This window comes from Vulpes vulpes, chromosome 6, assembly GCF_048418805.1.
Source record: "Vulpes vulpes isolate BD-2025 chromosome 6, VulVul3, whole genome shotgun sequence".
NCBI classification, from domain to species: Eukaryota; Metazoa; Chordata; class Mammalia; order Carnivora; family Canidae; genus Vulpes; species Vulpes vulpes.
The window spans coordinates 106,946,695-106,958,863 of NC_132785.1; the positions used below are offsets into that span (position 1 = coordinate 106,946,695).

At 36.7% G+C, this 12,169-nt stretch overlaps 1 protein-coding gene across 1 annotated transcript in view; it reads left to right on the forward strand.

Moving 5' to 3' along the window:
- The window catches only part of RBM25 (RNA binding motif protein 25), a 53,345-nt gene extending 41,468 nt beyond the window's left edge, over positions 1–11,877 (forward strand). Inside the window, exons 11-19 of the mRNA XM_026008537.2 lie at positions 257–479; positions 803–892; positions 1,484–1,557; positions 3,052–3,202; positions 4,206–4,530; positions 4,908–5,182; positions 5,509–5,607; positions 6,561–6,608; positions 10,200–11,877. Of these exons, the coding sequence (XP_025864322.2) occupies positions 257–479; positions 803–892; positions 1,484–1,557; positions 3,052–3,202; positions 4,206–4,530; positions 4,908–5,182; positions 5,509–5,607; positions 6,561–6,608; positions 10,200–10,292 (1,378 nt within the window). The 3' untranslated portion in view covers positions 10,293–11,877. The remainder of the gene's footprint in view (positions 1–256; positions 480–802; positions 893–1,483; positions 1,558–3,051; positions 3,203–4,205; positions 4,531–4,907; positions 5,183–5,508; positions 5,608–6,560; positions 6,609–10,199) is intronic.
- The last annotated feature ends 292 nt before the right edge of the window (positions 11,878–12,169 follow it).

A 12,169-nucleotide genomic window follows, 5' to 3' on the forward strand; every position in this document is an offset into this window, starting at 1 on the left:
TTTTTATTTTTATTTTTTATTTTTTTTAAAGATTTATTTATTTATTTATGAGAGAGAGAGAGAGGCAGAGACAGAGGAGGAGGGAGAAGCAGGCTCCATGCCGGGAGCCCGACGCGGGACTTGATCCCGGGAATTCAGGATCGTGCCCTGGGCCAAAGGCAGGCGCTAAACCGCTGAGCCACCCAGAGATCCCCTCTCCCTTGGTTTTTAAAGGAAAACAGTCTGATGAACTTTTAAAATCTTTTTGTTTATATAGAGAAAAGAGCAGAGATCGTGAAAGGGAACGGGAGAGAGAAAGAGAGAGAGAGAGAGAACGAGAACGAGAAAGAGAACGAGAGAGAGAGCGAGAGCGAGAAAGGGAACGGGAACGAGAGAGAGAGAAAGACAAGAAGCGGGACCGAGAAGAGGATGAAGAAGATGCTTATGAACGAAGAAAACTTGAAAGAAAACTCCGAGAGAAAGAAGCTGCTTACCAAGAGGTAAATTGAGGAAATGATTTTACTCTTTTTAAAATTTTATTTATCTGAGAGAGAGAGCACGCACCCACGTGTGCAGAGTGGGAAGGAGAGAAAGAGAATCTCAGCAGACTCCATACTGAACATGGTGCCTGACATTCAGGGCTCAGTCCCACAACCCTGAGATCATAACCCAAGCCAAAACTAACAGTCCAGCATTTAACTGACTGAGCCCCGAGATGCCCTGAGAAGCACTTTTATTCTTAAAGCTTGCTACTCAGTAGGTTAGTCAAAAATTTTAGAGCCCTTTGCATGCATTTGTAAAGCTTTGATAATTACTTTTTTAGCGCCTTAAGAATTGGGAAATTAGAGAACGGAAGAAAACCCGGGAATATGAGAAAGAGGCTGAAAGAGAAGAAGAAAGAAGAAGAGAAATGGTAATATTCTAGGTTACAGATAAGTGATTTTTCAGATAAAAATCTGATCAAATTCTTGTCCATTGACTAGTTAAAAGTAACATTATAATTAAAATGTATGAACTCTTAGTATTATAGACATTTAATTTGAGGGAGAGAGGAGCAAAGGAAGAAAGAGAGAATCTCAAGCAAGGTCCGTGCCCAGTGAGGTTTGATCTCATGACTCTGAGATCACCTGAGCCGAAAGCAAGCCGAAAGTCAGGACACCAGCTAGCTAAGCCACCCAGGCCTCCCTAGATAATTTAATTTTTATATATTTCATGTAATCTTCAGAAAATTCCAGTCTACCAGAATCCTTACTGTTCTTTGATATATCCAGAGAAGAAATACAATGTGGGTTTTTTTTGTGTGTGTAGAGCAGTCCTAAATCTGACTTGTTTTAAAATTAGAAGATAAAAAAAGGATATCTAATGCTACTTAAATTTAATATACTCAGTACATGATAATTACAAAGTTCAAGTGGTATGGATAAGAAAACTGTTGCCAAGAAAGGAGATAGACTACATGATTTTTATGTTAATTTTGCACACTTTGTCTTTCATTTTCTCAAAGGCAAAAGAAGCTAAAAGACTAAAAGAATTCTTAGAAGATTATGATGATGATAGAGATGATCCCAAATATTACAGGTAAAAGAAGCCTTGCTTTATGAGCTCATACTTCTATTAGCTGTATTTTTCTTACCAGAGGGTGTGAGTTCAGTGTAATAAGAAAGAAAATCTTCATATTCTACCTTGTAATCACCTCCATGTTTGTTATGCTATTTTTGGGAGTGTGGGGGAGAATTGTTGGAAAGTGATCAATATTCTGTCTTCTGTGCGGTGTTGGTCCATACAATAGTATTAAAACGGATTGATTTTTTTTCATGTGTCTTATATAGGTGTAATTTTCTTTTTAGAAGATTTTATTTATTTATTCATGACAGAGAGAGAGGGAGAGACACAGGGAGAGGGAGAGAAGCAGGCTCCATGCAGGGAGCCCGATGCAGAACTGGATCCCGGGTCTCCAAGATCACGCCCTGGGCTGAAGGTGGCGCTAAACCGCTAAGCCACCTGGGCTGCCCTGAAGTGAGGGTTGTAAAGCCTGCCTTCCCTCATGTCTTTGTTCCCATGGCATTTTTAAACTACTCATTCTAGCACTGTAGGAATATGGTAAAGTTGTTGGCCCTATTCTTCCTGTATTCAAAACTATAATTTCTCTGAGCATATAGACAATATTTTTCTTTTTCTTTTTTTTATTATTATTTTTTTAATTTTATTTATTCATGAGAGACACAGAGAGAGGGAGAGAGAGAGGCAGAGACAGAGGCAGAGGGAGAAACAGGCTCCATGCAGGTACCTTGACGTGGGACTCGATCCTGGGTCTCCAGGATGACGCCCTAGGCTGAAGGCAGTGCTAAACCGCTGAGCCACCGGGGCTGCCCTGTTTTTTCTTTTTAATTTCATGTTTCTGACATGATCCAGGGAATGTAGTGAAGGCATTTAATATAATTTTAGTACACTGTACGTCACATAATTAAAACATTAGAGTTAGCAACTTCAAAAGCACACCGAGGATTTGATTTTATAGAAAATAAAAAAAAAAAAAGTCAGCAAAATTATTCAATCATAAAGTTAGTAGCAGTATATAATTTCAGAATTCTGAAATGTGATATACTGCTAGCTAGAGAGAATCTCTGCTTTCTGTTGATTCTGCGCTGCTTTAAGGACTTTGTATAAGGGAAAGAATTGAAGATAAAAGACCGGTCTTCATGGTATTACTACTCCTTGTAATTTTTTACAACTTGGCACCCAAGAAAACACAAATTGTATGTTGGGCTTTCTGTGTGAAATGAGTACAAAATGAGAGCCTTCTTTCATCTGAAAATTACTTTTCTCCTTGTTTTAGACACTTATTTAGAATGACTTGAGAATGAAGCATTGTGATAAATGACAAGACAATGCTTCCTTATTAAACAATGTGTAGAGAGCACATGGTCTTGGGTGTTCTGCTAGATACAGAGCAGTAAGGCATTTTTCATTCTCTTAACATGCAGTTTTTAGTATTTAAAGAAGGTACCTTTAGAGACATTAGGTATAATAGTTGATCTTAGTATCAAGGCCTATTATGATTTGCATTTGCAGAGGAAGCGCTCTTCAGAAAAGGTTGCGTGATAGGGAAAAGGAAATGGAAGCAGATGAACGGGATAGGAAGAGAGAGAAAGAAGAGCTAGAGGAAATCCGGCAGCGCCTTCTGGCTGAAGGGCACCCAGATCCAGATGCAGAGCTCCAGAGGGTGAGTTACTGTAATATCCACAACATTTTCTCATAAGGGGAAATGCAGTTTATGCTCCATGTATCTTGCTGTTTGGGTGGAGGATATTAGTATTTTATTTTATTATGTAAATCATCTGTATTAGTTGATTTGTCCCACGTCTTATTTATGTCTGTGAAATATTAACGTAAGTTAAATGACTGTCATCTAATAAAAACTTTTCAAGAGGGATCCCTGGGTGGCGCAGCGGTTTGGCGCCTGCCTTTGGCCCAGGGCGCGATCCTGGAGACCCGGGATCGAATCCCACATCGGGCTCCCGGTGCATGGAGCCTGCTTCTCCCTCCGCCTGTGTCTCTGCCTCTCTCTCTCTCTCTGTGACTATCATAAATAAATAAAAAATTAAAAAAAAAAAAAAAACTTTTCAAGAAACCTGTCCTTCCTATAATGTACTCTGATATTTCATGGCTTTTGGAGTTTGAATTCCTTCTCTTGCTGCCACCCTGAGTCTTTCTGTTACCTAAAAAAATTTAAAAAAGAAAAAGATTTTATTTATTCATGAAAGACACATAGAGGCAGAGACATAGAGAAGCAGGCTCCTCGCAGGGAGACCAATGTGGGACTCTCCCCAGACCTGGGATCATGCCCTGAGCCGAGCGAAGGCAGACGCCCAACTGCTGAGCTACCCAGGCAGCCCTCAAACAAATCTTTAAAAATAAAATAAAACTTGGTTATAATTTCTTCAATAAAAATATAAAAACATACCTTTTCCTTTTAAATAAGCCACCTGTTATGTATTTGCAGTTGTTATATCTGAAGAGTATAGTTTTATATGTAAATATTAAGAATACAAGAAAATAGCATTTTCAGTGTACATAATATATTCTACAGACTTTCCGATTATAGAAGGAGGCAGTGTTTCATTATTCCTAGTGAAAAATACAGATTTTTCTGAAAGATAATGTAAAACAGCTGGTTGAGTTGGATGTTGTTGTGGCCTGTTAGTCACATTAATTTTTGATTTTAGATGGAACAGGAGGCTGAAAGGCGTAGACAACCACAAATAAAGCAAGAACCCGAATCAGAGGAAGAAGAAGAAGAAAAGCAAGAAAAAGAAGAAAAGCGAGAGGAACCCATGGAAGAGGAAGAAGAGCCAGAGCAAAAGCCCTGTCTTAAACCAACTCTGAGGCCCATCAGTTCTGCCCCATCTGTTTCCTCTGCCAGTGGCAATGCAACCCCCAACACTCCTGGGGATGAGTCTCCATGTGGTATTATCATTCCTCATGAAAATTCACCAGATCAACAGCAACCTGAGGAGCATAGGCCAAAAATAGGACTAAGTCTTAAACTGGGTACGTTAGCATTTTCTCCTTCTTTCCTTTATCCTTCCACCCCCACCCAATATATACTTAGATTTTGCCTTAAGGAAAAAATACTTATGTGCTGCTTCGTAGGTAGATAGAAAAATACTCAAAAATGCCTTTCTAGCTCACGATTGTTTTCATAGTTCTACTAGTGCTCCTATATCTGCAGCTGCCTCAAGTTCTGAGAAGAAGTGAAAAGTTAAATTTTCTAGCACTTGTGAGTAGTGAGTTATTTTCTACAGTTGGGATCTTTCTCTGAGATTTGTGGAAGTATATTATGCACTGCTCTTGAGGGATGGTGGGTTGTAAAATGTATTAACATTTGAAAATTAAGTCATCATGCTAATACAGTATTTTTACTGTAGGTGCTTCCAATAGTCCTGGTCAACCTAATTCTGTGAAGAGAAAGAAACTCCCCGTAGATAGTGTCTTTAACAAATTTGAGGATGAAGACAGTGATGATGTACCCCGAAAAAGGAAACTAGTTCCCTTGGATTATGGTGAAGATGATAAAAATGCTGCCAAAGGCACTGTAAACACTGAAGAAAAGCGAAAACACATTAAGAGTCTCATTGAGAAAATCCCTACGGCCAAACCCGAGCTCTTTGCTTATCCTCTGGATTGGTCTATTGTGGATTCTGTGAGTAGCAAATTATATTTCATCATTTTTTGAAGTGGTTTTGAATATAGCATACAAGCTCAGATGATTGTATTAATAATGACAGGTAGAGATGATAATGTGGCTGGCATCTTGACCTGCTATGGGATTCAGGTAGATGATTAGGGAAATTCTTGGTAGTATTTGAAGTCTTCATCAATTAGAAGCAAGTAATTGTATCTTAATACATACCTGTCTTAGTTATTGTGACTGAGAGCATTCTGTATTTAGTTTTAAAAATCATGAGGCTGTAGACTTTATAGTAAAAATAATTAAACGTTCTTTAATAACTGTGCTTCATTTTGCAGATATTGATGGAACGACGTATTAGACCATGGATTAATAAGAAAATTATAGAATACATAGGTGAAGAAGAAGCTACATTAGTTGATTTTGTTTGTTCTAAGGTTAGTCTTTTACTCCATCCCCAACATTCGTATTATACTGTAAAATATTAGATACTCTAAAATAAAAAATCTTACAAAGCCAAGTCTATGATAGTTAAATTTCAGTTAAGATAGTTCATGGCTACTTAAGCCCTCCACTCTATTTCATACTTCTACATCACATGCTTTCATTTCGGGGGGGTCAAGGAGGACAGATTTGCTGAATGCTGCCAGTTTTGCTCTCTCCCTACTCCTGAGAATGCCTTGCCACCTCCTTGTCTTAATGGTTAGAATGCTGCTGAAGTCCATTTAAGGGAGTTTTTGTGGAGACAGTTGATAGCTTGTCTCACCAGTGTGTCAGTCATCCATCTTGTGGAACAGGAACAAAATAGATAACTTCATAGCACAATAATAGTCATTTTTATTGATTAATTTGCTGTGTGCCAGGCTTTGTTCTGGGCAGGTACTGTGATAATACGCATTTTGTAAATTTTATGTTCTTTAAACCTCCCAACAATCTGTGGGAGCCACATCTGTGCTTTTACCCACTAAGGTATACCACATCCATTGTTTCCTGAAGGCAAAGTTTTATCTTTAATGAGATAGTTATTATAGTAGAAACATTGTATGTCTCTAAAAGAGTAACTCATTGCGGTTTAAGAAAATGCTTATTTTTCTACCACTATTTCTTTTAGCAGTAGGAATAGTAAATTTAGGCTGCCCTTTCTACTCAAAATTATTTTAGCATTGGAATTTGTAACTCTGGATTTGAGCTAGAACACAGTATAGTGATTAAGATCCCAGGTTGTCATGGTAAACTATTGAGAGTCGGATTCTGGGAATTAAGAAATTTATAGAAAGTTTCTTCAGCCACAAAAAAATTCCTCTATTAGTTTGAGGGTACTTAAAAGTTTTTTGACTATATTGCTAATTTTTCATTTATTTTCCAAATGACAAGTATTTGTTTCTTTTAGGTTATGGCTCATAGTTCACCTCAGAGCATTTTAGATGACGTTGCCATGGTAAGTCAGAAATTAACTGTTATTAATATTCTAATTAATATCTGTAAACTAAATTTCTCTGTATTTGGTTAATTTTTTACCTCTAGAATCTTGGTTCTAGAATCATTCTTTTTAGAAGCCCTAATTAAAATGTGCATTGGCATTAAAAGGAGTTAGTATATGTGCTGTGAAGTGAGCACTGCATTAAAGAGGTTAAAAGCACTCACATCCAGATGTCCTTAGACAACACTAACACTTTCCTCTCCTCCACCTTTGGAGTTTATATATATAAATATAAATCCTGAATCTGTCCATACATTGAGAAAATATTAAGTGCATATTGGGTTGAACAAGGTGCAAAAGCATAAAAAGGTGGAACATCTGCTCTTAAAGAAGTAGCAGAGAGACAGATCTACTACAATACTATACTATAATAGTATCCAGACTTGCATTCATGGAGATATGTAAAAAAGATGTAGGGGCAGAGATGGAGCATCTGACAGTATAAAGGGCAGTTAGGAAAAGTGTCACACGAATTACCATCTAAACTGTGACTTGATAAGACTTGTATAACTTTGTCACTTGGACAGGTATCCACTGGTCATCAATAAACATCAAATCCCCACTTGCATTTAATGTGTGTATTAGAGTTGAGTCAGTGGTTGCATTTCTCTAATATTGTGATCTTGTGAGGAAAGGAAGAAAAGAATTGACAGTAGAGGTGAGAGTGGTTGAATGGACTATGAACTCAAAGCTAGGAAGAGAAGGAAGTAACATTGGAATAAGGCTGGCGGGTTATGTGAATCAGGGTGCTGGTTGTTCCGGTAAAGCTGTGGTAGGTGTGTTTTAAAGAGTGGTCACAGTGAGAGAGTAGAATATTTAAGAATACAAATGGTAGTTTGGTCCAGATGATGATGGCCATATATATGGCCATGGGAGAAGGTTTCTGGGATAGAACTGATGTCATTATTTAGATTATAAGTGAACTTTCTACCTGGGTCATAGACAAGAAATTGAAACTTCTGTATGTTGGGACAGGAATTGGAGAGAAATAGGGAAACAGCCAGCGTGCTTATCTATTGTGGCATAAAGACTATATATTTGTTGGATAGCCTCTGTTTGAGCAGAAGGTAGTATAGTGAGATCTCATGAACCTCAGTGGAGGGTATGTTTATAAAGAGAAACAAGGAGGATTCAGCAGCTCCCCCTCTCCTGTGAGATTAAGGCTTTGAAAGTAAGGAACTTTCTGAGAAAGCTGAGGAGTGGCTAAGGGGCTTTCAGGGACACAACAAGTTTTTAGTTAAAGTAAATACATGAAAAAACAAAGAAGTTGAGAGTGGTTAGTATAAAGAGTAATGAATCTAAAGGGCAGAGTGGGAAGATCAGTCAGGGAGGAAGAAAACAGCAAGCATGTTAGAAGATGACAAGTGCCTGTGAGAGCTTAAATTTCCAGCCTCAGAGTTGTCAGGGAAAGGGGTGTAGTGGGGTGCCCAACCAAAGGAAGCTCTAGGTCCAGATAGATATTTTGTGTCCAGGCACTATATGATGTCTAAAGTCAGGTAACATTAGTTTTCTGCTGCCCAGCCAGCCTGATGCAGATGCTGTTTAGAAATTCTGATCAAGTATTTGTGAAAAAGTTTGTTGACTTCATAATGCTGATCCTCAGATGAAAGATGAAATGTGAATAGATCCCAGATAGAATTTGAACTTCTCTGACCTTCCCAGTCTCTTTAAATTATCCTTGGAGTTGAGAGAGGGTTTTTTATAGTTGGGCTGGAGTTTAGGAATTTTTTTTTTTAAAGCAGAGTTCAAATGTTTGGCCTTGGCAGAGTTGCAGATTCTTTTTTTTTTTTTCTTTTTTTAGAGTTGCGGTTTCTGTCACTGAAGATGTCGTGTCAGTTAATCCATGTTGATGTGTTGAAATATTGACATTTGGAGTATAGTTAGGCTCTTTGCTGGTTACTTATGTTTTCATTTTCTAGCTCATTGTTCATCAGAGTGGGAGGAAGCCACTCAACTGGCTAGTTTTGTTAACAGCTCACTCTCTAAATATTTCTTGAATAAATGAGATTGAATTTTTAGCTTAAGTAGTATTTTGATCTTGTTAAAAATCTGACTTTTCTTTAAAAAAAATCTGACTTTTTCAAACTGTACCTTTGCTCATTTTACATTAATTAACTTTGGTTATACTTTATGCCTAGATCTATATTATTTCCAAGGTACAATTTTCACATTGGTGTTGTAGCGCATAGTTCTTTTAAACTCTGGCTCATAAAAGAACTAAAAGTTCTTTAATTATTTGTCATTGTTGAGGAATGTAGGGAAATTTCTCAAAAAAAAACCCCAAAACAACAGATTTTCAGGTTTTGCTTAGGTATTTACTGATCATTTAGGTACCAGACACTCTTCAAAACATTGTACGTATTAACTCTTTTATTTCCCATAATAGAACAGTACCATTTGTTAGTATTTCCTCCATTTTATATATGAGAAAACTGAGGTTCATTGTGGCTAAGTGATTCAATCAGGAGCACATAACTAATAAGGTGGGATTTAAACCCAAGTAGTCTGGATAGAGATCAGGTTTTCTTAACTCCTAAACTAAATCGCTGCTCCAGAGCCTTGGCAACATTAGGCCACATTTCATCATGGCAGTGATATCCTGGAGCTTATGCATAGCTGCCTCCTGTAGAAGGAAGCATGCTGTTTCATTTTACCTCACTGTAACCCTGGTGTAGAGGCCCAAGTCTGCATGTAAGGTGAGGGCAGGAATAGTGGGGGACAATATAATGTACCCAACTCATGGAAGGTGAAGTGGATAAGAAGATAATTTGGTTTATCAATTTGCCAAGGGGAAAAGACCGGTAATTTATTTAGTAGTCTTGTGTCCTTTTTGGTGATAAATAGTGTTCACGTACTGTTTATTCTATCCCAGATGCCGTATTAAATGCTTTGCATATATTCTCATTTAATATTTAATCCAGTGTCACATACATAATACTTGAATAAGTATTACAATTTTAAAGCTGTTTTGGGAATAGAAAAGATACTATTAAATTACTGCAGTTGTGTAACTAGTTCTGCTTAAATTACTGTTTTTTATAATAAATGTGCTTTCTTTAGGAAATAGTTTCTTGATACATGTATAAATATCTTATTTGTAAAACTAAAAGTAATAAGTAAAAGAATAAAAGTTGGGTAAAAAAAGTATTGTGCCAGTATTTAGTAAGCCATGGAATTCTGCTGAATGCATCCCCCTCCACTTTTTGGGTAATTTATATATACCAAATACATCACACTAGATTTCTTTCAAGTCATTTTATTGAAAATAAATGCTTGTCAATGTAAAAAGCCTTTTATAAGGGATGCCTGAGTGGCTCAGTGGTTGAGCTTCTGTTTTCAGCTCAGGGCGTGATCCCGAAATCTCAGGACCCTGGCTTCTGCCTGTGTCTCTGCCTCTCTGTGTGTGTGTCACTCATGAATTAATACAATCTTTTAAAAAAATAAAAATAAATAAAAGCCTTTTAAAATACAAGTCACTATTGGGTGATGCTGATGATTGCTTATCTTACATGTGTTACTGGTTTTTGAAATTTTCTTTTTCTTTTCTAGGTACTTGATGAAGAAGCAGAAGTTTTTATAGTCAAAATGTGGAGATTATTGATATATGAAACAGAAGCCAAGAAAATTGGTCTTGTGAAGTAAAACTCTTTTTACATTTAGAGTTCTGTTTGAGATTCCTCCTTCTTTCCCACCCTTCAGAGGACTTTGGCTTTTTCTTTGTCTTCAAAGACATTTGTGAGATCTGTAATTTTTTTTTAAATGTAGAAAATGTGAATTTTTTTGTCCTCTAATTTGTTGATGCCCTGTGTACTTCCTTGGTTGTAAAGACATCTGAATCCTACCTTGGTTCTCTTTATACTCACCAGGTACAAATTACTGGTATGTTTTATAAGCCGCAGCTACTGTACACAGCCTATCTGATATAATCTTGTTCTGCTGATTTATTTCTTGTAAATATTAAAATGACTCCCCAATTCTTTTGCAGAATTGCACTTAATGTTGAACTGTACTGTATAGGAACCTACATGAATGATTTTAATTGAAAGAATTTCCATCATACCTATTAACCCTTTCTACCCCTTGATCAAAAATGGGAAGGTCTCCTGAAGGCATGGAATTTAAAATTAGAGTGCTAGGATTAGCAGACAATCCATTCCTACTATTTCTCTGTATGAATGTGTTTGTGTGAATGTATGTATAAATGTCTTTTCCCTAATTTTCTTTGGAGAGTTCCCTTAAACATTTCCTTATTGAAGAGTAGAATCGTAAAGGAAACATGATGTTGTGCCAATCCAAATGTCTGGGATAATTAGGTTATTAGTCTCCCAGAGCGTGGTATTCTCTTGTGACAAGCAACAGACTGGTGAATGGAATGGGGCTTTCCTGTTGATAGCTGACCGCTACAGCCTCTCTTTTTTAAGGGAGTGTGAATCATAATGGTTTTCCCCTTAATTTCATTGTTTAGAACTGAGACAGATCCTTAGATTCCATGGAACTTTATATGATGCATTTTTGCACTACTTGGTTCCTAGCTTTATTTTGGTGTACTCCTTTGTTTTAAAAAAAACCTTAATCTGAGAAGCATAAATGAAAAACAAATCGTTTTTAAAAACAAAAGGTAAACTTAGGCAATACAGACTAGGAAAGTTGAAAAAATAGAATAGGAATTTAGAATGGCAATTTGCGAATTTTACATCTTATTTTTAAGGATATAGTAAATCATTTAAGGCAGTTACCACTAATTTTTTGTTTGCACTTTTGTTTTTAAAGGGATTATATCTCCTGCGTATATATGCACGCACAAACCTTTTTTTACCTCTGCTCATCAATGTTTAAAAATATACTGATGTCTTCTTAGAGACATACATGGGGCTTTCTTTATTGTAAAACAGAAAGAACTTCAACAGGGAGCAAAATTATCTGAAAATGTAACAGGGTTTAAACAGTTCTTAACACAAATTAGGTGCAGTTATTCCTTCCCATGTCTGAGTATTTAAAAGAAAGATTATTAAGTTTGGGGGGGAGGGGCAGATTGTTAAAAAGCATAACTGAGCTTGAGTTACGAGATTTTTTTTTACATCTTAAAAGGAATTTGAAACACTGTTCTTAACACTGGACCATGAGGTGGTTCCATTATGTAAATATTTCCAGTATTAAAACTGTATATATTTGATCTTGGGGACCCATTCTTTCAGAATCTTGTTAAATAAATGGCATCATGTTGTAATTTTGCAGTGCATACTAGAAACATAACTTGAAAATATGGGCTGAATTTTTGATGGACTTGATTTTTATATCATTTTTAAGTTCTGGTCTCTGAAAGGAGAATTTCAGAAAGTTCATGCTCCTTGCCATCTATAAATTCCTTAACTAGCCTTTTCTCAGATTGACAACCCCCTCCCCCACCCTGCTGAGCTTCACACATTTTTCAGTTTATTATTTCTATCTTATTGTATTGCTGCTTCTAAGGCATCATATTATGTTTTTACTTAGCCAGCATTAGCATGAAGGTTTATTCA